At 64.3% G+C, this 25,151-nt stretch overlaps 3 protein-coding genes across 4 annotated transcripts; all 3 read left to right on the top strand.

Annotated features, from left to right (window-relative positions):
- Positions 1-3,064: 3,064 nt before the first annotated feature.
- On the top strand, positions 3,065-5,574 carry MRGBP (MRG domain binding protein). 2 transcript variants are annotated; one of them, XM_058679592.1, is made up of 5 exons: positions 3,065-3,268; positions 3,609-3,730; positions 4,948-5,029; positions 5,113-5,187; positions 5,378-5,574. In XM_058679592.1, exons 1-5 carry the CDS (start codon positions 3,124-3,126, stop codon positions 5,560-5,562), a joined length of 609 nt encoding a protein of 202 aa, XP_058535575.1. In that variant the 5' UTR covers positions 3,065-3,123; the 3' UTR covers positions 5,563-5,574. The 2 variants fall into 2 exon arrangements, with proteins under 2 accessions (XP_058535575.1, XP_058535576.1); XM_058679593.1 differs by having other exon boundaries at positions 5,358-5,574.
- A 1,897-nt stretch (positions 5,575-7,471) lies between these two features.
- Positions 7,472-11,880, top strand: OGFR (opioid growth factor receptor). Its single transcript, XM_036498325.2, has 7 exons — positions 7,472-7,651; positions 9,216-9,284; positions 9,555-9,636; positions 9,993-10,071; positions 10,283-10,349; positions 10,453-10,601; positions 10,975-11,880. The coding sequence occupies exons 1-7, from the start codon at positions 7,487-7,489 to the stop codon at positions 11,816-11,818; spliced, it is 1,455 nt and encodes a 484-aa protein (XP_036354218.2). The 5' UTR covers positions 7,472-7,486; the 3' UTR covers positions 11,819-11,880.
- Positions 11,881-12,856: 976 nt separating this feature from the next.
- COL9A3 (collagen type IX alpha 3 chain) lies at positions 12,857-24,506 on the top strand. The gene is made up of 32 exons (XM_058679410.1): positions 12,857-13,255; positions 13,511-13,579; positions 14,034-14,069; positions 14,302-14,373; positions 14,768-14,821; positions 15,326-15,361; positions 15,526-15,549; positions 15,641-15,694; positions 15,796-15,849; positions 16,021-16,062; positions 16,565-16,621; positions 16,749-16,802; positions 16,990-17,043; positions 17,130-17,183; positions 17,296-17,349; positions 17,481-17,534; positions 17,806-17,859; positions 18,256-18,309; positions 18,386-18,439; positions 18,598-18,642; positions 18,737-18,790; positions 18,909-18,962; positions 19,219-19,272; positions 19,355-19,426; positions 19,807-19,842; positions 20,059-20,103; positions 20,557-20,589; positions 20,855-21,001; positions 21,097-21,151; positions 21,364-21,546; positions 23,034-23,111; positions 24,207-24,506. The coding sequence occupies exons 1-32, from the start codon at positions 13,190-13,192 to the stop codon at positions 24,395-24,397; spliced, it is 2,043 nt and encodes a 680-aa protein (XP_058535393.1). The 5' UTR covers positions 12,857-13,189; the 3' UTR covers positions 24,398-24,506.
- Positions 24,507-25,151: the final 645 nt, after the last annotated feature.

The following is a 25,151-nucleotide window of genomic DNA, read 5'->3' as shown; positions in this document are numbered from 1 at the left end:
GGCTGGCCGGGCCAGGGGCTCCCACACCAGGACGGAGCTCTCCAGGGTGGGGTGGGACTCTGTTCTGTCCAGTGCCTGCCAGGGGAGGACAGTGTGACCCAGGCGTGCCTGAACACAGCACGTGCGCGGCCCAGGCCTGACCCTGACTCCTGCTGTGTCTGTGGCCTCTCCTGAGCTTGGTGATCCTCCAAGCCCCGCCTGGCCCCTGGAGGTCCTGCCCTCTGCCCTCTGCCATCTGCCTCAGCTGTGGTTGTTCCCAATGTCAGAGCTCAGTCTGGGGGTGACTTGGGCCTGTGCCCTGGGGTTACGCTGCCCAGGGCACCCAGCAGCCCTCGGTTCCATGGAGGGTCAGGGTCCTCTGCCACCTCGAGCTCTCCGAACCCCTTCAGGAGGGGACCCGATGCTGGGCACACAGGGCATGGGCAGCCAGCGACAACCGAGTGACAGGCCTGGTGCTTGGGGTCCACCCCACCCCCTCCCTGAAAGGTCCCATGGCAGAGCCCAGGTTCCTGCATGCCAGATGGTGAAAGCAGAAGGCACCCGTGGCGGGACGAGGTCCCCACAGCAGCCACGGGGAACCGGTCCCTGAGGCAGAAGCGCCCCCACACCAGATGCCTTAATCCCAGCTGCATCACCCATGAAAACAGGCAAATGGGTGGAGTTCCAGCAGCCAGGCAGGCAGGAGGGAGCCGCTCCCATGCCCAGCTCACCCATGGGCACCGAGTCTGAATCCAGGGTCTACCTGAAGCCAGCAGAGCTGGTGTCTGGACTGGCACTTGGGGACTGGCGGGGGAACAGACAGGCTCAGGGTTGCAGCACAGATGTGAGGGTGCGGCAGGTTGAGGGGCTAAGCGCAGATGGGGACTCCCTGGCCTGGGCCTCAGGGACTGATGTGAGCAGGGCAGTCCAGCTCGGAGGGTCCACTGCAGGTCCATAGGAAGCTGAGACCAGCAGGCAGATGGACGGAGTGCCGAAGGCGGCAACCCCTTCTCCTGCTGCTCCCCACACACCATCGGAGCCTTCCTAGGGGTCATGCGGCCGGGAGGCACCCTGGACCCCAGGCCAGGACCCAGTGGGCATGGCAGGAAGCAAGAAGGCGGGTGAGAGCGAGGCTGATGGGGTCTAGGCAGGCAGCTAATTTAGGGTCACACCTGCCCTGTCTGTGTCACTGTGTCCCCCATGTCCCTCATGTCTGCTGTGTCCCTCTCTGCTGTCCCCCAGCATCCCCCACGTCCCCCACGTCCCCACATCCCCCGTCCCTCATGTCCACAGTGTGCTTCCTGCATCCCCCGTATCCCCCATGTCCCCCGTGTCCTGCAGAAGCACATGCCATTGGGATGCGTGGCACAAAGGTGTGACAAGCACGGTGCGGCTCCTTAGTTAGCAAGGCCTGGTGGAATATCTCTAAGCACCGCACTGCTGGCTTACCCCAACCTGTGGACAATCAATCACCGCTCTGGAATTCATGGAATTCGCTTGAGGGTGTTGCTGTTTTTCTGCAAATGTGAAATGATTTCTGTAACTGGAAACTGATTTTATCAATCATGTTGTGGTAAAAGAGTTTTTAGCAACTCAAGACAATGACACACAGCTAAAAGCACACAATAGTACAATTGAGTCCATATTGTTTCGAAACACCTTATTATGGCCTATTTTTGTTCTGGAACTCATGTGTGATGTTCTCCATAAGAAATGGCTTGATAATATCTTAGGACAGATGGAGGAGGTACAGAGTTTGTTTACTGTGCAGCCTCGAGCTGCTGCGACCCATGGAATGACAGAGGGACGCGGTCACCTTGGCTGTCCACCACGTGAAGCAGAAAGCATACGGGGTGTCTTCTAAAGGGAGCTGAGCCCCGGAGCCCTGGCTCAGGCTCCCAGGGTTCAGGCTCCGAGGGTGTGGGGTCCTGGGTTGCAGGGCCCTAGGGGTTGAGCCCCTAGAGGAAAATGGTTTGAAACTTCTACCTAATCTTGGCATTTTATTTAAGGAAAGATAAAAAGATTAAAAAAAAAGTTTCTTGTGAAGGTTTTTGGTTCTGAGCAAGGCTGAGCCGCCCTGAACGCCCTCACTGCCCTTTAACAAAAGAACAAAACAATTGGATCAGTACTAGGTGACGGTAGGTAGTTAGGGAATGACTGCAAGACTTCATAAAAATCTATGATATATGCTCTTATAAATTTCATTTATAAACTCTCCTTTTAATTTTGTACTCTTAATTTTTTTAAAGATTTATTTATTTTTATTGCAAAGTCAGATATACAGAGAGGAGGAGAGACAGACAGGAAGATCTTCCGTCCGACGGTTCACCCCCTCAAGCGGCCGCAGTGGCTGGAGCTGAGCCAATTCGAAGCCGGGAGCCTCTTCCAACTTCTCCCTCTGCTGTCCTCCGTGTCCCCCCAAATCCCGTTGTAGAGCCAAATTTAGCTCCAGCAGAAAAAGGGTCAATAGGATGCCTGCAGGCAGAAGACCTTGTGAGATGGAGAGCTAGGAGCCGTTGGGTGCTTTCCAAGAGCTTGGAACAGTAAGTTTCAGTTTCCCAAGTTTCTATTTTACAAAAGAGAGATAAGTTTCCATTTCTCAGACACTGAGCCATGCTTGAAGACTGCTTCAAGCAGGGGCAGCTCCTGTACCAATCATAGCCTTGTGTGACTTAAAGGTGCCAATGGGATCCCTGTAACTATGCATCTGCTTCTGTAACCCCGCTTCCTGCTTCCCATATCCTATAAAAAGACCCAGCTTGTGCGGCTCGGCGCGACTCCTTACTCGATCAAGCAGGAGCGCCCACGAGCCCGTGTGAAATAAACCTTGCCTCATGCGTGACTGCATCTCTTGGTCTCCTGTCTCGTGTCTGCTGGAGGGCTCCGTTCGTCGAGGGGCGAGGGCCAGGCCACTCGGGTTTAACACCATGACCCCCTGTGGTGTCCCCCCGTGTCCCCCGTGTCCCCCGTGTCCCCCGTGTCCCCGGTGCGTCCTCCTCGCCGCCCTGCGCAGCCGGACCCTGCCACCAGAGGGCGCCCGCGCTTTCCCAGCTGCGCCTGCGCCGACGCCGGCGTGCGCCCGAGCCGCCCTCGGCCCGCCACTGCGCCTGCGCCGCGCCCGCCGGGGCCCGGGGCTCGGCGGCCATGGGGGAGGCCGAGGTGGGCGGCGGCGCCCCGGGCGACAAGGGCCCCGGGGAGGCGGCCACGAGCCCGGCGGAGGAGACGGTGGTGTGGAGCCCCGAGGTGGAAGTGTGCCTCTTCCACGCCATGCTGGGCCACAAGCCCGTGGGTGAGCGCGGGCTGCGCGTGGGGGCGGGGCGGCAACCGTCGGGGGGCGGGGCCTGCGGCGGGACCCCCAGCGACCCCGGCCCCGCGCGCTGCACCCGCCGGCGACCCCCGCCCGCGACCCCGGCCCCGCGCGCTGCACCCGCCGGCGACCCCCGCCCCGCGCGCTGCACCCGCCGGCGACCCCCGCCCCGCGCGCTGCTCCCGCCGGCGACCCCCGCCCGCGACCCCCGCCCCGCGCGCTGCACCCGCCGGCCTGCCCTGCCTCCTGGGGGTGGCCATGACCCTTTTCCCCGCTCTTCCTTACCCCACACCTTGACCCCGTGCCTTGCCCACCTGCCCAGGTGTGAACAGACACTTCCACATGATTTGTATCCGAGACAAGTTCAGCCAGAACATCGGGCGGCAGGTGCCCTCCAAGGTCATCTGGGACCACTTGAGCACCATGTACGACATGCAGGCGCTGGTGAGCTGAGCCCCGGAGCCCTGGCACAGGCTTCCAGGGTGCAGGCTCCGAGGGTGTGGGGTCCCAGGGTGTGGGGTCCTGGGTTGCAGGGTTCTGAGGTGTGGGGGTCTCAGGGTGCTGGTGAGCTGAGCCCCGGAGCCCTGGCTCAGGTTCCCAGGGTGCAGGCTCCGAGGGTGTGGGGTCCTGGGTTGCAGGGTTCTGAGGTGTGGGGGTCTCAGGGTGCAAGGTCCTGAGGTACAGGACCCCAGCATGCATGTGTGGGGTCCTGGGGTACGGGGTCTTGGGCACATTGGCCTGAGTGACGGGGAGGAAGAGGTAGCTGTGATCCCTGCTTCCCATGGGCCCCTTTTCCTTAAGAGAACAATTGGCTATCGGAGAGGCAGTTACTGAGCGAGGAGGGGAGTTCTTCCATCTGCCTGTGCCTGGGCCAGGTGGAAGCCAGGCCATTAACAGGGGCTGTGTGAAGGTAGGGGGTTTCATCAGGCCTTGTGGGGGCTTAACTGGGCCCTCGCAGCACCCTGAGCCTGTCTGGTGGACTCCACCCACCAGCACAGCCCCCAGCCATTTAAGTTTTATTTATCTATTTAAATAGATACATCATTGGGGCCTGGGACGGTAGCCTGGCAGCTAAAGTCCTCACCTTGCACATGCAGGGTTCCCATGTGGGCGCTGGTTCTAATCCTGGCAGCTCCACTTTCCATCCAGCTCCCTGCCTGTGGTCTGGGAAAGCAGTCGAGGACGGCCCAAAGCCTTGGGACCCTGCACCCACGTGGGAGACCTGGAAGAGCTCCTGGCTCCTGGCTTCAGATCAGCTCAGTTCCTGCTGTTGTGGCCACTTGGAAGTGAATCATAGGACAGGAGATCTTCCTCTGTCTCTCCTCCGCTCTATACATCTGACTTTCCAATAAGAATAAATATATCAGTAAAAATAAAAGATACGTCAAAAAAAAAAAAGGAAGTTACTTAATTTGAAAGGGTTACAGAGCAAGGGAGAGAGAGATCTTGGTTGGTTCACTCCCCAAACGCCTGCAGCTCCCGGGGCTGGGCCAGGCCGAAGCAGGACCTTGGGCCGTCCTCCACTGCCTTCCCAGGCTGTTGGCTGGGAGCTGGATGGGAAGTGGAGCCATGGGGACTAGAACCGGCGCCCCCCTGGGATGCGGGCACTGCAGGTGGGGCTTGCTGACGTCCAGTTTCTGCCTTGCCGGGGTCGGTGTCAGCACGAGTCCGAGATCCTGCCTTTCCCGAACCCAGAGAGGAACTTCGTGCTGCCAGAGGAGTTCATCCAGGAGGTCCGGGAAGGTGAGGGGCGTGCCTGGCTCAGGGCGCAGGGAGGCGGGCGGCGGGTGGGCCCGGTGCATGTCGCTGTCTTCCCCCTCCCCCAGGAAAGGTGATCATGGAAGAGGAGACGAGGGAGGAGATGAAGGAAGACCTTGACCCCCACAGCGGGGCTGACGATGGTGAGTGGGGGCACACCGCCCAGCAGCACCTCCCCATCCTGGCCCGGGGTGGGCTGGAGCCAGGCGGGCGGTGGGGGAGAGTGAGCCCGGTGGGGCGGGTGGTGGCCAGTGGTGGCCGGCACCCCTCTCATGGCCCCAGGTGGATGGTGGCAGGTGCCGGATGTTCTCAGCTAAACAACACGTTTGTCAGTTTTCTCATCCTCAGGGAGCTTGGGCAAAGCAGCAGAGAAGTCCAGCAAGGACAGGGACAAGGGCTCCGAGCTGGGCTGCAAAGACGCGGCAGACAAGCGCAAGCGCAGCCGTGGTACGGACAAGGTGCTGACGGCCAACAGCAACCCCTCCAGCCCCAGTGCCGCCAAGCGGCGTCGCACGTAGCCCCTGCGTGCCAAGGCCACGGCCATGTGGTCAGCTGGGACCCAGCACTGCGGGGCTGCGTGCCTGTGGCCAACAGCGAGACACTGCAGGCGGCTCCACCGTGGCCGTAGACCTGCGGACCCAGGAGGGGCGCTGGGGCTGGATCTGTGTGCTCTGCAGCAAGCCAGTGGTCCCTGCGCCATCACATCCAGGCCCTCGGGGGCCCACAGGCCGGGAGATACCTGGCCTGGAGCCTGCCTCGCGCTAGCAGCAGCCCTGCACTCCCGCCCCCCCACCGCAGCCAAGCCCCTTGGCTCCCCGGCAGCCTTGGCAGCGCGGGCCTTGGCGTGCACCTGTGGAAGTGGGCGCAGTGAGCACCCAGAGGGCGAGTCAGGCGGCCGTTTCACTCTAGTTTTTCAGGAACCTGTTCTGCTAAGATTTTATATGAGAAAAATACTGCAGACGTTAACCCCTCGTCATATTTTGCAGAAGTTTTGCTTTGGTAGCCACTGAGACGAATGTTGCCGTTTTTGTAGCCACACCGAGGATTTGTAGCAGATATTTTTGTATCACCTGGTAGCTGGGGCTGAGGAGGGGAGGCACTGTGTGCCCACATTAAAGCACAGAATGAACCGGGCTATGTGGTTCCTGCGTGTGCCTCTTCTGGCCCCGGAGTGTTCCCAGAGGTGATGTGCCTGCAGGCCCCTCTGCCCTTGCTACACTGTCCCCGCAACAGGTTATTCTGTTTCCTGTGACAGCCCTAGGGGAGCAGCAGGTCTGGAGGACCTGGCCTGGGCACTGCCCCAGTCCCCCTCTGCTCATGGGGACCCTCAAGCACCTCCCTTTGCCAGGGGGGAGGCTGAAGGCCATGCTGGCCCTGCCCCCAGCCTTGCAAGCCCCGAGTGCCCAGAGCTGCCCTGTGCCAGCCAGAGAGAAAGGGACTCGGGTTGGGTTATCATGGCTTCTGGGAGCTGCCATGGGGGGTGTTGTCCCCTGAGTCCCCTCTCCAAGGGCTGGGACTAGGGCATCCCACTCGGTGACCTCAGAGCCGGTGGAAGGAACCTAGGGGTACATTGGGTCTGCCTTGTCTGGTTGGTTTAACATCTGCTCCCCAGGTGGGGTGCGTGTGTGGTGGCTGTCCTACACCAGCGGGCACAGGCTGAGGGTGGGGCAGCTGCCGCCCTGGAAAGACAGGCGCTGGGCAGAGCTGAGGGGCTGATGGGAAGTCAGAGCTCTGCCTAGGCTGGGGGATGGTAGTGCGGCCATGGCTGGGCAGCTGCAGCTGTCACACATAGGGTACTAGATCGCTATGGGTCTCAACCTGCTGCCCTGGCACTAAGCCTGGACACTTCCTGACCCGGTGGGGAAGGAGTGGTCCCTACAGCACGGAGATGGTGGGTGGGGCCTGTGCAAGGCCAGCCTTTGAGGGTGCTCCGCAGCCCAGCCCCTTCGTGCTCTGGTGAGGCTGCACCCCGTGTGGCGAGTGGCGCTCTAGGGACCCCACTCCACGGCCCTGAGCGAGGCCCAGCACTCCTAGGGGTTCCCGCTGCCTTCCCCGCCAGGCAGGGGGAGGGGTGAGACGCCGTGGCCACCAAGAACAGGCCATCATCACGGTCGGAGGTCCTGAAAGCTCCCACTGCCCCGAGGTGGGCCTGAGCCTGCTGCTGCCCGGAGCTTCGCGGGGACCACCCCCGGGCTGGGCATATGTAATATCCCCTACCCTGTCACCTCAAACCCCCTCCGGGCGCCGGCACCCCGCAGTGCGAGCCGCGGGACAGGCGGGAGCGCGCACCCCGGGCACCGAGCACCCCGCGCACGCGGCGCCCCTCTGCCGGCCTCGCCCCGGGAGGGGTCCCCGCCCCTCGGACCCGCCCCCCGCCCCGCCCCCGCGCTTCCTCCTCTTTCGCTTTCGCTTCCGCCCAAGAGGTCCCTCCCGCCGCCGACCATGGACGACCTGGACTGCGACTCCACCTGGGAAGACGACGCGGAGGACGCGGAGGACGCGGGGGACGCGGAGGACGCGGAGGACGCGGGGGACGCGGAGGACGCGGGGGACGCGGGGGACGAGGATGCGGAGGAGCCGCGGGTGGCGCGGCCCGGCGCGCTCCAGGTGCGGCCCGGAGAGGGGCGAGGTCCCCGGGGACCCCACGGAGCCCCGGGCTGCGGCCGGACCGGGCCATGTGCGTGCGTCGTCCGCGCGGGGTGACGCGGGAGCCGCGGGCGGCCGGGGTCCTGTGCCAGTGGCGTCAGAGCGCGCGTCCCCAGGCCTCGGGCCGAACCGAGGCTGACCCCGGCCGGCTGCGGTCCCGCGTTTCCTCGCTGCCGCCCGACGGGAGGACCTGGGGAGCCCCATCTGGGGGAACTCGTGGGCCGCGGGGACGCTGGCGAGGCGGCCGCTGCACCTGTCACCGCTCCAGGGACTGCAAGTGCTGTGGCGGCGCCTCTGCCCACACCGGCCTGGGACGAGGACTGGGCAGCTGACCCAGGCAGAGGGCAGGGGACATCGCACAGGCGCCAGGGGCTGCCTCTGCCGCAGCTGCAACCAGGCAGCTTCCCTCACCACTTCCCGTAAATCCTCCCTGCGTTCTGGGGGCTAGGCTGCCCTGGGAGGGGCCAGGGCGCCGGAGGGCTGTGGGGCCAGCCAGTCAGGCTGGAGGTGGGCGACATGGGCTGGGGACAATGTAGGTGGGTGTCCTGCAGGTGGGACACGGCCAGTGTAGGTGGGTGTGCTCCGGGTGGGACACGGCCAGTATAGGTGGGTGTGCTCCGGGTGGGACACGGCCAGTATAGGTGGGTGTCCTGCAGGTGGGACACGGCCAGTGTAGGTGGGTGTCCTGCAGGTGGGACACGGCCAGTGTAGGTGGGTGTCCTGCAGGTGGGACACGGCCAGTGTAGGTGGGTGTCCTGCAGGTGGGACACGGCCAGTGTAGGTGGGTGTGCTCCGGGTGGGACACGGCCAGTGTAGGTGGGTGTCCTCCGGGTGGGACACGGCCAGTGTAGGTGGGTGTCCTGCAGGTGGGACACGGCCAGTGTAGGTGGGTGTGCTCCGGGTGGGACACGGCCAGTGTAGGTGGGTGTCCTGCAGGTGGGACACGGCCAGTGTAGGTGGGTGTGCTCCGGGTGGGACACGGCCAGTGTAGGTGGGTGTCCTGCAGGTGGGACACGGCCAGTGTAGGTGGGTGTCCTGCAGGTGGGACACGGCCAGTGTAGGTGGGTGTCCTGCGGGTGGGACACGGCCAGTGTAGGTGGGTGTCCTGCGGGTGGGACACGGCCAGTGTAGGTGGGTGTGCTCCGGGTGGGACACGGCCAGTGTAGGTGGGTGTCCTCCGGGTGGGACACGGCCAGTGTAGGTGGGTGTCCTGCAGGTGGGACACGGCCAGTGTAGGTGGGTGTGCTCCAGGTGGGACACGGCTGGTGACAGGAGGGGCGAGGTGCAGGTTGGGTGAGCGGCAGCACACAGGGCCCAGGTCATGGTGGGCTTGGGAAAGGAGGTCACTGGGCCCATACCTGTGGGGCAGGGTCAGTCACGGGCCCAGGCCACTGGAGCCCTTGATCTCCCGTCAGCCAGGGGTCCAGTGCTCTGTCCTGTCTGCCCTGAGGTCCCCAAGGGAGTTGGTGCAGTTTCTACTGTGTGCCCACCCGGGATGGGACCTCATCCTCTCTACTTCTCCCAGTCCAGGACATCTGGCTCCCGCAACTGGCGAGCCATGCAGGACCTGCGCAGGTACCGGCATCATTACCCGGTAGGCACCACCCCACAGCCCTTCCACATGCCCGCAGTGATCCTGGGCTGGTCCAGTGAGGACTCCGCACCATAGCCACTGCCTGCCACCCTGGGCTTGGGTTTCTCCTTCGTTCTTGCCTCTGCAGCTCCCCCCATTTCCCCTCTGAGGTACCAGGCAGCCCTGAGCCCGTGGCGTGAGCCCAGGCCAGGCTCTGGGGGTGGTGACCCAGCAGCTTTGCTGAGACCCCCCACCCCAGATGCCCACCCACTCACCCTTTCTCTCATCTAGGATTTGGTGGAACAAGACTGCAGTGGTGAGGACATGCCCAACCTGAGCTTCTACAAGAATGAGATCTGCTTCCTGCCCAACGGTAGGCACGCCTGCCCCACCCGCTGGGCGCCCTGGGCCCCAGGTTGAGGCCCTTTTGTTGCAAATAGCTCTACAGTGCCCCCTGCAGGCGACCAGGGGCACTCCGGGGCCAGGATGGTCACGGCTCAGGCCCTCGGCCACTGCCGGGTGAAGGCAGCCCACAGGGACTAAGGGGAGACCAGAGTTCCAGTGCCCGTGATGGGGGGACTGTGGTTGGTAGAGGCCCCCAAGTGCCCCAAGCCAGTTTGCCCTCAGCAGGGAGCGCCCGGGCTCCATGCCCATCACAGGGGCAGGGTCCCGGGAAGGTTGGGCGGGGAGCAGCTGGGGGCGGCTGTGCTGACCTGTGCCTGGCCCCAGGCTGCCTCATTGAGGAGTTGCTTGAGCAGTGGCAGGGCCGCTACAGCTTGCTGGAAGACAACCACTCCTACATCCAGTGGTGAGCCAACCGGGGGCTGGGGGTCAGCTCTGGGGGAAGAGAGGGCCTCTGTGGTGGGGACAGGGTCTCATCTGGGCTGCCTGTGCCAGCCAGTGCATGTGGTCATTAGCCAGTGCTGGGGCAGGGGCAAGGAGGAAGGAGCTGGGAGAGGCCCGCCCCACCCCTAGTGGCACAGTGGGGCCTGCTGGCCATGTGCCCCTCTACCCCACAGGCTGTTTCCTCTGCGGGAGCCCGGGGTGAACTGGCACGCCAAGCCCCTCACGCTGCGGGAAGTGGAGGTGAGCTGCCAGGGGGGTGGGACAGGGCTGGGGGTGCCTGTCACCCTGAGGCCTCCAAGGGATCCCTGAGCCCGGGTGGTGGCTCAGGGCGGCCACTCTCCAGGCCTTTAAAAGCTGCCCGGAAGTGAAGGAGCGGCTGGTGCGCGCCTACGAGCTGATGCTGCAGTTCTACGGGATCCAGCTGCAGGACCGGGCCACGGGTGCCGTGTGCCGCGCACAGCACTATGAGAAGCGCTTCCACAACCTCAACTGGTGAGCCTGGGGGCGGCCCGGGGGCAGCTGGGCCTTCTGGGACGCGGCAGCTTCTGCAGCGGTCACGGTCACGGCCACTCCCCGGGGGCGGCTGGGCCTTCTGGGACGCGGCAGCTTCTGCAGCGGTCACGGTCACGCCACTCCCCAGGGGCGGCTGGGCCTTCTGGGACGCGGCAGCTTCTGCAGCCGTCATGGTCACGGCCACTCCCCGGGGGTGGGGACAGGGGCAGCCCCCGTTCCCGGATCTAGGCCCCAGCCTGCTTTCCGGGTGAGGAGTGACTTCCCTGGGCCCTGAGCCACTGGAATGCAACTGGACTGGGCAGAGCGAGGTGGCAGAAGGCCCTGTCCCCTCAAGGTGCACCCTGCCCCTCAGCCGCAGCCACAACAACCTACGTATCACGCGCATCCTCAAGTCGCTGGGCGAGCTGGGCCTGGAGCACTACCAGGGACCGCTGGTGCGCTTCTTCCTGGAGGAGACGCTGGTGCGCCATGAGCTGCCTGCCGTCCGGCAAAGCGCCCTGGACTACTTCGTGTTTGCTGTGCGCTGCCCACGCCAGCGCCGCCAGCTCCTGCGCTTTGCCTGGGAGCACTTCCGGCCACGTAACCAGTTCGTCTGGGGGCCCCCGGAGAAGCTGCGCAGGTGCCGGCCCACCGCCAACGCCCTCCGCAAAGCTGGCACCCAGGGTCAACCCCAAGAGCCAGAGCTGAACAGAGATGGGGACAGGGAGCCCCCCTGTCCCCAGGAGGACGAGGCTGAGGAGGGGGACAGTGGGCGGGACAACACAGGCCTGGGAGAAGAGGCCAGGACGAGCAGGGAGGACCAGCCGGAGCCCCCCAGCCCCAAGGAGAGCAAGAAGAGGAAGCTGGAGGCGAGCCGGCAGGAGCAAACTCCTGAGGGGCTGGGCGGCCAGAGCGCCTGTGAGGTGGAAGCCATTGTCCTCAACCTGGAAGGCTGTGCCCTGAGCCAGGGTGGCCAGGACCCTGCTGAGGCCGGGCAGTCCTGCCTCCCCCCGCCGGGAGCCAGGCTGCCGGAGGCCAGGAAGCGGAGGAAGGTTGACCAGCCCGGGTGTCTGGAGGCTGCAGAGGGCAGAGACGAGGAGGAGGGTGGGGCTGGCTCCGTTGGGTTGCAGCAGGGAGCCCCTGGGGACCCCACAGTGGAGAATGGGGCTGTGGCCGACGAGGTGGAGACTGGGTCTGCCAAACCCAGGAAGCTTTAGGGACCAGGGTGGCGTGGGCCTCGGGTATTGTCAGGCCTGCTGCAGGAAGAGGCTGGGTCGGCAGCAGGGCCTGCGCCCCTTGGCGTCCCCCAGTGCACTGGCCTCTCCCAGTGGTCACTGTGACTGCGGGATGGAGGCCCCACCCTCAGGGAAGGCAGGACCTCAGGCTGCTGCTTACCTCAACCCCCCATCTTTGTGCATAGACCCTCAGGGCTCTGAGGGCAGGGGTGAGCCTATTTTCTTACTCTGGTGCAGGGGGAGGGCAGGAGGCCTTTTCTGAATAAACTCGTTCATCTTTGAGGCTCATGGCTGCTCTGCTCCACCCTCGACAGGCCCAGACAAGCGCCCCTGGCAGGACCGAACCCTGACTGGGACGCCCACCTGGGCCTTTAGACACTGGGGGAGGTGGAGCAGGTGGGTTGGGTGCTGCCCGCAGGGCCAGGCCTGTGTCCTGTGCAGTGGCTCATGTGCCCGCTGAGCTAGCTGCTGCCCCCACTGGGCTGGAAGGTGAGGTGGGGAACCAGGACGGGGCGCAGAGTGGATCCGGCATGCTGGTCACTTTAGCAGGAGCTGTTGGGCTGATGCTCCGGGTTCAGGATCTTAGAGACCCTGAGTGCAGGAGGTGTCCTGACCCCCCTAGGGGCTGGCCCCAGGCAGGCAGGAGTGGGGCAAGGGGTGGGTGTCGGAAGGGTGTCGTGGGCACCAGCCCAGTCCCCGCCCAATGGGGGAAGACCAGCAGCAGTCTGCAGCCGCAGGCTGGCGGGGCCTGACCCGGCCTCACCTGCCAGGGACCCAGATCGTGTCTGCACTGCCTCTGAGACCCGTCCCTGCGCCTGCTGATGTGGCTTTCTCCCTTGGTCACCCCCAACACCATGGCGCCTGCTGCAGAGGACAGGGGAGGGTTGCACATCCGGGTGCAGGTGGTGGTTGCTGGAATCCTATGACCTGGGGGTTGTGAGTGTGCCCCCAGACCCCCACCGGGGCCACCTGGCCCTTCCCACTGGGGTCGTGTCTTCGCTTCTGAATGCTGACGTGGGCAGATCTCAGGGTCCGTGCTGGGCACTACCCGCCTGGCACTCGTAGGCCGGGGGCGTGGCGCCGCAGCGCTTCCCACAGGGTCCCTGTCGGCCCCGCCACTGGGGGCGCGCGACAAAGGGTGTCTTTCTTCCCCCCACCGCGCCAGGCCCGGGTAATTTTAACTCTGGCGCCGGCCCGGGGACGCCGCAGTTCGGATCCCCTCCGCCCAGGTGGGCCCGGCTGAATGGGGGTCTTGTGCACGCCGCCCCCGCCCCCTTCCCGCCCCGGACCCGCCCCCGGCTGTCGCCTCGACGCCGCCGCCATCGCCGGGCGCTCAGAACGCAGAGCGCAGCCATGGCCCGCACGCCCGCCTTGCTCCTGCTGCTGCTCGGACAGCTCCTGGCGGCCGGCGCGGCCCAGGTGAGCCGCCCCAGATGCTGCAGGCAGGAGCCCAGCCGGCCACCCGTCCTCGCTGGCCGGGGTCAGCCGCGGCCGGCGGACAATGTCGCCTTTGTCCCCAGAGACTCCCCGCGGGGTCTGGCGCGGCAGAGACCCCAGGCTTCGGCTGTGCACGCCGGCGGGCGTGTGGGTCCCTGCCGAGGGCCCCTCACAGCTAGCTGCTCGGACCCGGTCGGCCCCTCTGGGGCAGCTCCCTTGTGATTCTCTCCGTTTCAGAAAGTCGGACCAAGAGGCCCCCCCGGCCCGCAGGGTCCCCCTGGGAAGCCTGGCAAGGACGGCGTGGATGTAAGTCTGGGATCGAGATGCTGGGTTCCAGCTCCACCCTGCCTCCCCTGTGTGGGCTGAAACCCACCGGAGGCACTGGGTGGGCGCTGCCGGAGCCCATGCTCCACCCTGGGCCCCCGGTGTGCCCTGCTGTGGTCTGTGGGGCCGGGGCGGGATGGAGAGGGGGGCTGAGAGATGCCTGCCGCGGCCCCCCAGAAGCCTGTCCTCGGGTACCCCAGGGACCTCCCTCTGCCCCTCCAGCCCAGCTTTCCCTGACCTGAAACTTGGCCTTGGGATGGGTGGGAGGATTTCAACCCTAACACAGGCCCTGGGGGGCAGAGGCAGGGGCTTCCAGCGGAGGCTGGCGGGAGTCTGGAGTCCCCAGGTGTTGTGGTGTGGGGCCCAGCTGGCCCACCCTGTTCCGGTCCAGGGGTGGGCTGTCCAGGGCTCACGGTGCACATCTCCCACTCTGCAGGGGGAAGCTGGTCCTGCAGGCCTGCCCGGACCCTCGGTGAGTGTCCCTGGCCGGCTGGGGATTGGATCCAGAGAACAGAGGGTCATTGAGCCCTGGGGGTGGGGGGAGGGCGGCGTTTCCGGGCAGGGTCTGGCCAGAGGCTTGCTTTGGACCAGTGCCCAGGTAGGGCCCTGTGGGGAGGCAGGGCTGCTGGGCATTGACCTCAGTATGATGGGGGGGAGGCCAGGGCATGTCCCCCAACCTCACACAGCCTTCTCTCCCCATGCAGGGACCAAAGGGGGCCCCTGGGAAGCCAGGGGCACCTGGAGAGGCTGGACTGCCTGGACTGCCAGGCGTGGATGTGAGTGCGCTGCCCCCCGTGCCCACTCTGGCGGGCATCTCGGATCCCCTGAAGCCCACAGCAGCGTTCCTTGGCCTACACCCCAGGCCTACTAGTGCTGGCCAAAGTCCCCCCCTTACTGGCATGCCCAAATGCCTGTCCGTAGGCTGCTCTGCCCCCCGCCTGTGGCCCTCCCAGCCCCAGCAGCCTGGCCTCCAGAGGGCTTGGCACCTGGCCATGGCATCCCTGGGCATTTGCAGGGCGTGTGACAAGTGACAGCCAGTTGGTGAGGGCCTGCCTTGGTTACTGCCCGGTTACTGCCCGGCCTCCCCCAGAGTATGGGCCTCAGGACCGGCTGCTTCCCCAGGCTCCATACCACTCTGCTCCTGCAGCCCCTCTCTCCCTCCCTTCCCAGGGTCTGACTGGGCAGGATGGACCCCCTGGACCCAAGGGTGCTCCTGGAGAACGTGTAAGTTTTGCCCTGTGTGTCGCCTGCAAGGGCCCAGCCAGCATAGTCAGCAGGACACCTGTGGCCACATGAAGCCAGCAGAGGCAAGGCTGGAGGGGCCACGCTCCTACGGTGGAGGTGTGGGTGGTAGGCATGTTCCACATGCAGGCATTCAGGCAGGGTGCGGATAGGAGCGCAGCACTGGCCACTCGGCCTGCCCCACCTTCCCTTACCCTCTCCTGGCCTGGGCATAAAGCAGTACCTGCAGACAGCAGGTGAGGCAGCTCAGGGCCTGGCCGGCCAGCATGGGCACCACCGTGGTTCCCGGCCTTGGTCCGGCAGCAGGCACGGGCACGGGGCACTCAGATGGGCCAGCTGCACTCCCCACAAGTGTCCTCCTCTGGCTGGGCTGGGGCCATGGGCAGAGAGCCCTGGCAATCATCTTGGGCCTCTGTCCCAGCACCCCTTCCCCCACCTGCAAGGTGAGGCCAGGGCCCAGCATTCATGCCACTTTTCCCTCCACAGGGGAGCCTGGGACCCCCCGGGCCGCCCGGGCTGGGGGTGAGTGCACCGTCCTCCTTGGGGGGGATGGGCTGCGACCCGATCGGGATGGCCACTAGCTGCCCCCCCCCCACCTCTCCCTGGGCGGGTCCACCCGCACAGCTTGTCAGGGATGGCCAGGCTGGCTCTGTGCTGGGTTTTGACCCTACCATGTGGCTTTGCAGGGCAAAGGGCTCCCAGGACCGCCGGTAAGTGCAGACCCCGAGCCAGCTGGGCCTGGTCAGGGTGCTTCCTGGGCTGCCGACAGCTGTTGGTTTATCACCCACTTCTTTTCCTCAGGGAGAGGCAGGTGTGAGTGGCCTTCCTGGAGGGAGTGGCCTCCGCGGCCCCCCAGTGAGTAACAACTCCCCCCACCCCTCCCTCAGCCCCGATTTGGGGAGTGGCTGGGGGTTAGGCAGCCAGGGGCTGCTCTGAGCTCTGCCCCTGCCCTGCAGGGACCCTCTGGACTGCCAGGCCTCCCTGGCCCCCCTGGCCCTCCTGGACCCCCGGTAAGTACTGGGTGGGGCTAGAAAGTGCTAGTCGCTGGCCTGGACCCCATTTCCCAGGGCCGGGACTGCAGCCCGGCTGGGTGGGCAGGGCAGCTTGTGATGCCAACATTGAGGACTGGTTTGTCTGTCACACTCCCAGTGCTGGGAGGTATCAGTGATTTCTTTTTCCAGGGACACCCAGGGGTGCTCCCTGAAGGTGCAACGGACCTGCAGGTGGGTGCTTGTACCTGTGCAGGGGGCTGGGGCGTCCCTGAGGTGTTCTACCTGGGCCTGCTGCTTCGGGGACCCTCTGTGATACAGCCCTACCCAGTGTCCCCCAGACCCACTGCGTACCTGAGTCCTCGCCCCTCCCACCCCTCCTCTGCTGAGCGGCACACACAGCAACTTCCCAGCAGGTGTCTGTCATGTCTGGGCTCCCGTCTCAAGGAGAAAGCCTTCCCCATGGGGCTGAGCCACCAGTGGCCTACCCACCCTGGTCCGCGTGAAGGCTGGACTGTGTCCTGGGAGGGCTAACCCTGCACAGCTGTGGAATGATCTAGAGAGCACCAAGCCTTCAGCCCGTTTTGGGACGGAGGACTGGTGGTACAGGCCTAGGGCCCGGGCAGAGGGTGGCTTGGTGGTACCAAGTGGCTGCTCTGAGTCCCCGGGAGGCTGTGGCCGCCATGCACTGGGCCAGGACGGGGAGGGGCCTGAACACACTCTACTTTTGTTACAGTGCCCTTCCATCTGCCCACCAGGCCCTCCCGGGCCGCCAGGAATGCCAGGGTTCAAGGTGAGAGGCCACAGCCCTCGTGGGCAGGAGCCTGGCCTGGCTCAGGGACCTGTGGGGGGCTGAACGCCAGTGCGGCTGCAGTGAACAGTGCTACCGGCTGCTACCAGTGAGTCGTGTCTGCTTTCAGGGTCCTGCTGGCTACAAGGGGGAGCGAGGAGAGGCCGGCAAGGATGGTGAGAAGGTAGGCAGGGCCCCAGGTCCCAGGTGGGGGTGACCCCGGGGTGCAGCTCAGCCTACGGCAAGGTCGGGGTGCCTCTGAGTAACCCTCACTTTTAGGTCCTGCCGCCCAGCTGTGGGTGGAGGGGTGGAGCAGGGCTGGCAGGGAGGTGACTGCAGGCCCTGCTCACTTGTATTGTGCTCCTCTGCAGGGTGACCCCGGGCCTCCTGGACCTCCTGGGCTCCCAGGCACTGTTGGGTTACAGGTGAGGCTAGACACAAGCTAGCCGGGGCCAGGGGTGGGGTGTGCTGGGCCGGGCACCACTTGCTCCCTGTCCCTCTCTGCCTGCAGGGCCCCCGGGGACCTCAAGGACTTCCAGGGCCACTTGGACCCCCCGGGGACCGGGTGAGTCCTGCTGGCCATGGGGTGATGGGAGGCTGTTTGGCTGGAGCATGGCTCTACCCGGCCAGCCCAGCACTGCTCGATGGAAGACCCAGGCCCCTTGTGTCTCATGCAGGGTCCTATTGGGTTCCGAGGCCCCCCCGGGATCCCAGGAGCACCTGGCAGAGTGGTACGTGTGTTGCTTCCTCTCCCCTGCTGGTGGACCCCTGCTCTGCAGGCAGCAGGGGGAACGGAGAGGCTGTCACCTAGGACCCTGGGTCACACCTGGGCCATACTGAATCCTTCCCCCCTCATTTCCAGGGTGACAGAGGCGAGAGAGGCCCCGATGGGTTCCGTGGCCCCAAGGGTGACCTTGTAAGTGATAAAGAACCTGACCTCCTGGTCCTTTTGGGAGGAACCCTCATCTTGGCCTGCTACCCCAGCACAGCCCTTCCCAGTGGCTCTCAGGACACTGGCGCCTTCTCCTGGGCAGCTTGAGCCGGGGGTGGAGGGAGGGGGCAGAGCCTTCCCGGGGAAGGGGGGCAGGTGCATCTGTGGCAGTAGCACAGTGGGGGGGCAGGTACAGCCTGGCAGGAGGGTCTTCGGGATTCCATCTATAGCCACTTCCCCTCCCTGTGTGTCCTAGGGCAGAGCTGGTCCCAAAGGCATCCCTGGAGTGGCCGGGCCTGGCGGAGAGCCGGTGAGTGCCGGCAGCTGCCTCTAACTCGTCCCTTCTTGAAGTCCCTGCACCCAGACGACTGTCCTGTGCAGTCACAGCACGCACGCCCTCCCTGCCGCTCACATCGGCCTGCAGCGCTGTGGCCACTGTTGCAGTACGGGCTCCAGAGTGGGGGAAGGGGAGAAGCCTTGCGGGGCTCAGCCCTGGCTCCTGAGACTGGAGTGTGGGTCTTGGCAGGCCTGGCCCACTCTTTTCCCCCAACCAGTCCTGGGGGTGGGAGGGGCAGTGAGGTGCTTGGGCAAGCCCAGTTCTTGGTCACCCCCATGCAGCTCTGGCCACAGTTCTCAGGGGAAGAGAGAAGGCTGGGGAGAGGCAGCCCCCCACCCCAGCCTGATGGGCCTGACCTCCTTTCCCTAGGGCATGCCGGGCAAAGAAGGCCGGGATGGTGTGCCAGGCCTCGACGGCGAGAAGGTTGGTGGCTGGCAGGTGGCCTGCTGGGGTGGGCCAGGGAGGTATCCAGCTTTCCCCACTTCCTTCCCACCCACAGGGAGAGGCAGGTCGCAGTGGTGCCCCTGGAGAGAAGGGTCCCGATGGGCTGCCGGTGAGTGAGCAGGGTGGCGGCACTGGTCCAGCCTCTGTGAGTGGCACTTCATGGCTGCATGTGCCTGTGCCCTTCTGACTCAGCGGGGTTGGGGCGCTCTCTGGCCCATGTGTGTCGCCCTGCCCTGCGCACCTAGCTCACTGAGACTTCTCCCGCAGGGTCTCCCTGGCAGAGCAGGCTCCAAAGGCGAGAAGGGAGAACTGGTACGTGGCTGCTCCCCTGGGGAGACCAGAGTGTGGTGGCACCTGGCCCTGGGCAGATGGGGAGTAGCTGGGCACCCAAGGCTCTTTTCTGCAGGGCCGAGCTGGGGAGCTAGGTGAGGCTGGCCCCTCTGGAGAGCCAGGTGTTCCGGTGAGTACTCAGAGCCACCCCCCGACGCGGGGCCTCCCGCCGGCCCCTCCCCTGCACCCCCCCACGCGGGGCCTCCCGCCGGCCCCTCCCCTCATCCATGTCCCCATGCCCCCTGTAGGGAGATGTCGGTGTGCCCGGGGAGCGCGGCGAGGCTGGCCACAGGGGCTCTGCAGTAAGTGGGGGGGTACAGCTCTGGGTGGGCCAGGGGACCTTCAGGGCACACTAGTGGCTGAGCTGCGCATGCTAAGGACTTCAGCTGTGGGGCAGGGGCCCATGGGGAGATGAAAAGGCCACAGGGTCCATGCAGGAAGTACCCTGGCCACTGCCCCATGTGCTCCGGACAGTGCCAGGGTCTGCCCAGCCGCACCCCTCCCTGGCTCCTCAGGCCCCCGGCCTTGAAGCATCTGTACACTCACTCCATTTTTTAGGGGGCCCTTGGCCCACAAGGCCCTCCAGGGCCCCCTGGCATCCGAGGCTTCCAGGTAAGGAAGGTCTGGGAGGGTCAGGCCCAGCAGGGACTGGTCCTGGAGCCCAGCAGATGCTAACATGTGGCCCCATCCACAGGGGCAGAAGGGCAGCATGGGCGAGCCTGGCCTGCCAGGCCCCCAGGGTCTTCGAGGGGACACAGGTGATCGGGTGAGCATCCTGGCGGGCTGGGGCCCAAGGTCAAGAGACCAGTTGACGCAGCAGACAGAGGGGCTCACCCTGTGGGCCCAGTCTGCCCCCCCTGCTGGGTGCAGGCCCAGGACCTCCTGGGTGTGTGCCTAAGGTTCTGTGTGCATGCTTGGCTGCAGGCAAACCCCAGGCCTCCAGCAGGACAGTGTAGCGGGGGGAGAAGGTGCTAGCAGCCCAGAGCCTGAGATGGGAGGCTTGGAACTGTGCACGTGACCCACTGGGGGTGGCCGCATGTGTCCTGGCTCCAGGAAGAGCCCTGCTTCCTCCTGTGGGAAGGGGGAGTGGGGTGGGGCCCCTGTTCCCCTACCCTGCTCTAACCCAATACCTCCTCCCTGTTCTAGGGCCTGGGAGGTGCTGCAGGCCCGAAGGGAGAGCAGGTGAGTAGGCACCGTTCCACTCAGGTCTGGGTCCTGCCAGGGCTGCACCTGCCCATTTTCTGCCATCCCCCCTTACTCACTTGGTGCCATGGTGGGAGCAGGGACCAGCTCTGGGAATGGGGCTGGCCGTGATGTGGGGTGAGGTAGTATTGGGTAGAATAGCCTTCCCGTGGGCCCCACCTCGGGCCTTATCTCCATGCGGAGTCTCGTTTTCAGGGAGTGGCAGGTTCCGATGGTCTTCCTGGGGACAAAGGCGAGCTGGTGAGTGTGTGAGGGGACTTAGGGTCGGTGCCATGGCAGCTGTGGGTGCAGCAGCCACAGGAATGGTGTCAGTGGGTCCTAGTAACCTTAAAGTGGGGCCTGTGGGCGCTTCCTTGGGGGCCCTGTGGTGTATGGACATGGCCAGCAGCTGCGTCCCTCGCCTCCTGCTGGCAATCTCCAGGTAACTCAGGCCAGCGTTGTGGCACTGGCTTCCCATATGGACATGGGTTCAAGTCCCAGCTGTTCAATTTACAGTCCAGCTCCTTGCTAACACACCTGGGGAAGCAGCAGAGGCCAGCCTGCGTGCTGGGCCCTGCACCCACAAAGGAGACCAGATGGAGTCCAGCCTGGCCGTGGGCTGGCTCAGTCACAGGGGTGTGACCCAGCAGATGGCAATCTTCTGTCTCCCCCAGCTTTTCCACACTCAACTGCATCCCCCTTCTCTCTTCACAGGGACCTAGTGGCCCAATAGGACAGAAAGGAGATGTGAGTACCTGAAGTCCACAACAAAACCAGGAGCCTGTGGGCCTGTGGCCCACACTGGGCTGTCAGCCCCCGGGAGCCTGCGGGCCTGCGGCCAATGCTGGGCTGTCAGCCCCTGGGAGCCTGTGGTGCACACTGCACCGACAGTCCCCAGGAGCCTGTGGGCCACGCTGCGCCATCAGCCCTAAGAACACGAGAGCTGCCTCCCTGCAGGCTGGGAGCAGCTGCTGAGGCTCACCTCTTGGCCCCTCATCCCATTTCCCCACAGTCCGGCAGTCGAGGGGAGCCAGGCCCCAAAGGCGTCCAGGGCTCCAATGGCACCAGTGGTGTGCAGGGCGTCCCAGGCCCCCCAGGCCCCCTGGGCATCCAGGGCGAGCAGGGCATCCCAGGCATCACGGGAAAGCCAGGAGTTCCGGTACGTCAGACACAGCAGTGATGGGGAGGCTTCGGGGGCTGCCGGGGCATGGCCTTTGATCTCAGCTCATACCCTGTGGCGGGTGGGCATTGCAGGGGAAAGCAGCCAGTGAGCAGCGCATCCGAGAGCTGTGCGGGGGCATGGTCAGCGGTAAGTGGCCAGGCCAGGCCGCCCTGGCCTCTTCCTCCTCCTCCACTTCCCCTCCCGCCAGGTCCAAGGCCACATCTACCCGCCTTCTGGCGGGGGGCTCATGTCTGTAGGTGGCCATGGACACACCCAGGTGGCTAGCCCTGTCGAGGGGGCTCAGCCTGGGCAGTACCACAGGCCCATGTGGAGGACCCGCCTGCTCCTTCTCTCCCCAGAGCGAATTGCACAGCTGGCCACACACCTGAGGCAGCCGCTAGCCCCAGGCGCCATTGGCCGGCCTGGTCCAGCCGGTCCCCCCGGACCCCCAGGACCCCCTGGCTCCATTGGTCACCCCGGCACTCGAGGGCCCCCAGGATATCGTGGTCCCCCCGGAGAGCTGGGAGATCCCGGACCCAGAGGTGAGTGTCGGCACGTGGACAGCAATGCCTTACCACACGGCAGCGCCCTAGTGTCCCCATGTCCAGCCCCTCCAAATGCAGGGATGGGACAGCTCGTGATCACAGCGACCCTAGGCCACCCAAATGTGACCAGCCCCTCCAAACACAGGGATGGGACAGCTCGTGACCACAGCTCGTGACCACAGTGACCCTAGGCCACCCAAATGTGACCAGCCCCTCCAAACACAGGGATGGGACAGCTCATGACCACAGCGAACCTAGGCCACCCAAATGTGACCAGCCCCTCCAAACACAGGGATGGGACAGCTCGTGACCACAGCTCGTGACCACAGCGACCCTAGGCCACCCAAATGTGACCAGCCCCTCCAAACACAGGGATGGGACAGCTCGTGATCACAGCGACCCTAGGCCACCCAAATGTGATCAGCTGGTGTGATTCAGGTCACACGTGGTACTCGCCACCCACAAAGATGACAGATGCTGTGCTTGTCGGTGCAGTCCTCAGGCCGCCTGGTGGGCTTGGAGACAGCACCTTGTGGAGGCCAGCCCCTGCCTGGCAAGCCGGACCCCAGCTGAACTGGGCACACAGTCCAGCCTCACAAACCCTAAGGAGCCAGATTTTGTGTGGTATTTTCCTTCAACACCATCAGCGCCACATCTGGCGGGGGAGGGCTGGAAGCTGGGAGGCGTGGTGGGCCCCCAGCATGGTCTTGGTGGGCACTGCCAGTTAGAAGCATTTGTGAAAACTCCTTTAATGCTGTCAGAGCTCAGGAGGCCTTGGCCAACAAACAAGGTCAAGTTCAGCACTCGGAGCTGGAGACCTGCAGGGCCCCAGTGCGGCCAGGGAGACCCATCGTCTCCAGCAAGGGAGCAGGGGTCAGCAGGTGGAAGGCCGGGCACTATCCCCAAATGGCCCTCGGCAGCCTCAGCCCCGACATAGGTGTGGGGCTCACGAGTCCGAACCCCAGCAGCTCCCGCAGGCTGCGCTCTGGGTGCCCTTTTGGCCGAGTGGCTTCGTGTCACGTCCTTTTGAGGTAGCTGGAGACTAGAGAACACCGAGGGTAAACACATTAAATCCATCTTGCCTGGATGTATTGTCTACCTCAAGTCAGCAGTCAAATGCTTCCTGCTCCCCGCAAGTTAACCCCAGTTGGGCCTCTTGGCTCTCGAGCCCGCTGAATGCCCCAGGAGGGATCACAGCCTTCCAGAGGCCACAAGAGGTTTTCAGGCAGGGGCCCGAATTCCTAGACTGCAAATGAAATTCAGACAGGGCAGTCAGCCCTCCACTGGCCCTGTCAGAGCCTGACCATGTGAGGAAGCCTGACGGCCGAGCCCCCTCAGCTGGGGGCTTTTCAACAAAGTCAGTGCCCACCGCGGACAGGGAAGACAGCCGTGGCCTCCCAGGTCCCTACACGGTCACCGGTCACAAGCAGTAAATGCCATGGGGTCGGACTGTCCCTGATGGCACCCATGTCCTCACACCATAGGGAACCCAGGAGACCGAGGTGACAAAGGTGCGGCAGGCGCTGGGCTGGACGGGCCTGACGGGGACCAGGGACTCCCAGGTATGGGGACACGCCTTCCTCAGCAGCCCGCTGCCCCTAGGACTGTGTGAGGGCCCTGCTTTCCCTGCCCTGGGAACAGCTAGGCACAGCTGGCTAAATCCTGTTTAACTCTATTTGCTATTTATTCCCGTTAACTGTAATAGTTTTCTAACCGAGGCAAACATAAGTGACTGATGTGAGAGACAGAGAGGACCCCTCTGGGCTGCCTGCCACTCCACACGCACACAGGGGCAGTGGTGGGAGCCCAGTGCCAAGGACTGGAGCAGCTCTCCTGTGCAGGTGGCAGGAGCCCTGTCCCATAGGCCGTGCCCACTGACCCCCAGGCAGGAAGCCAGCCGAGGCACTCCAGTGTGCAGTGTGGCATCCTAACCAGCTCTCTTGCAGACTTCCTGGAAAGGGAGAGAGGAAGAGGGAGGGGCGGGGGTGGGGGCAGGCAGAGGTCTATTCCATTGCTGGGTCACTTCCCAGATGCCCCAAGAGCAGAGGCTTGGCCAGGCTGAAGCCAGGGGCTCCTGGCCCTCACTGCTGCCTCCCAGGGCATCAGCAGCTGAGTGGGAGATGGCAGAGCCAGAATTCACACTGACCCTCTGACACGGCCTCCCGACTGGAGGCTGAGCCCCTACCCAGCAGCTTCCACAGCCAACACCAGGCCCTGGACGGAAGCAGGCGCTCCATGGAGGCAGCAGGCGGCACTGCTGCCCCAGCAGAGGCAGCCCCTCCACCGGCATGCTCACCCCGAAGCCCCTTTCCCTCACTGTCCCAGATCCGTCCCACACAGGCAGCCAGTCGACTGGCATTCACTCCCTGTCCCCTCCTGGCCCTGGAGGCCCCACCACCATGCCTGGGTGTTCCTTGGCCAGACCAGCTCTGCCCACACCTGAGAGGCTCTCGACAGCCTGGCTCCAGGAAGAGTCCCTACATCCTTCTGTGGGGAAGAGGGGAACAGGGCAGGGCCCCTGCCCCCTTGCCTTGCTTCAACCCAATACCTCCTCCCTATTCTGTCGCCCTAGCTGTGGGCGATGCCAGTGCTGGGCATACGTTGGGGTTGGCATACCATCTTGTTGCATCTCAACTCCCCTCCCGCTCTGTCTCAAGGACCACAAGGTGTACCTGGCATCAGCAGAGATGGCCAAGACGGCGCTCACGGCGAGCCTGGGCTGCCTGGTGATCCTGGCCTTCCCGGGGCCGTCGGTGCTCAGGGGACTCCGGGCATCTGTGACACGTCAGCCTGCCAAGGAGCTGTGTTAGGAGGGAATGGGGAGAAGTCGGGCCCCAGGAGCTCCTGAAACAGAACCGGAGGAAGCGAGAAAGCAACGGCCTCTTGGGCAGTGAGTGTCCCACCCCCGGGAACAGGTGTTACCACAGCTGCCTGCAGCAGGAACTGGCCTGGCATGTGCAGGGGCGGCCCGCTGGGGCCCAGGGCTGGCCTGCACAGGGTGATGTCTGACCTCAGACACGGGCCTGGGTAAGCAAGCAGCAGCCAGCATCCATTGATGGCAGGTGAGGAGTTGGCAGCAGCTGCTGTCATGACACGGGGAACATGGCGTAGTCCCACTGAAGTGGCCTGCCTGTTCTACGCATGAGTGACCGCATGGCCCAGCAGGATGCCAACCCATATCTCGTCTATGCCAGCAATTGGACCCCACCTACTTTGTGTGTCAACTGAGCCCGGCAGGCGCGTTTACCCAAGGCCATCTGGTGCTGCACTATGCACTGGCCGCCTCTGTTGCAATAAATAAAGCCACTCACGTGAAAAACTCAGCTCCAAACACTAATTTATTGCACATAAATAATGACTCTCAATAGGAAAATGCACATTTGAGCAATCTACCGAGACAGTATTTGTTCTGGAGAAAAGTAGCATTGAGGGAGTGGGAAGGTCTTAGCACAAAGCTTTCAAGCAGCGCTGTGCCCGCAGCACGGCACCGCACACGGGAGGAAGGGACGCAACTGAAATAAGATTTCTGAACTCCTATTTAAGAACAATTTAACTTGTTCTGCTCGTTAAAGGGGCATTTTTTAAATGTAAACAAAGTAAGT

Source organism: Ochotona princeps, chromosome 22, assembly GCF_030435755.1.
Source record: "Ochotona princeps isolate mOchPri1 chromosome 22, mOchPri1.hap1, whole genome shotgun sequence".
Lineage (NCBI taxonomy): Eukaryota > Metazoa > Chordata > Mammalia > Lagomorpha > Ochotonidae > Ochotona > Ochotona princeps.
The sequence above is the reverse complement of the archived record's forward strand: the minus strand, read 5'-3'. Positions and strand labels throughout refer to the sequence as shown.

Coding starts and splice junctions, on each gene's coding strand:
- MRGBP (XM_058679592.1), top strand. CDS start 3,124: ATGGGGGAGGCCGAGGTGGGCGGCGGCGCCCCGGGCGACAAGGGCCCC. Junction 3,269..3,608: donor GCTGGGCCACAAGCCCGTGG/GTGAGCGCGGGC, acceptor CCACCTGCCCAG/GTGTGAACAGACACTTCCAC. Junction 3,731..4,947: donor TGTACGACATGCAGGCGCTG/GTGAGCTGAGCC, acceptor GGTCGGTGTCAG/CACGAGTCCGAGATCCTGCC.
- OGFR (XM_036498325.2), top strand. CDS start 7,487: ATGGACGACCTGGACTGCGACTCCACCTGGGAAGACGACGCGGAGGAC. Junction 9,637..9,992: donor GATCTGCTTCCTGCCCAACG/GTAGGCACGCCT, acceptor GCCTGGCCCCAG/GCTGCCTCATTGAGGAGTTG. Junction 10,602..10,974: donor CGCTTCCACAACCTCAACTG/GTGAGCCTGGGG, acceptor CCTGCCCCTCAG/CCGCAGCCACAACAACCTAC.
- COL9A3 (XM_058679410.1), top strand. CDS start 13,190: ATGGCCCGCACGCCCGCCTTGCTCCTGCTGCTGCTCGGACAGCTCCTG. Junction 13,580..14,033: donor CTGGCAAGGACGGCGTGGAT/GTAAGTCTGGGA, acceptor CCCACTCTGCAG/GGGGAAGCTGGTCCTGCAGG. Junction 18,791..18,908: donor CTGGAGAGCCAGGTGTTCCG/GTGAGTACTCAG, acceptor TGCCCCCTGTAG/GGAGATGTCGGTGTGCCCGG.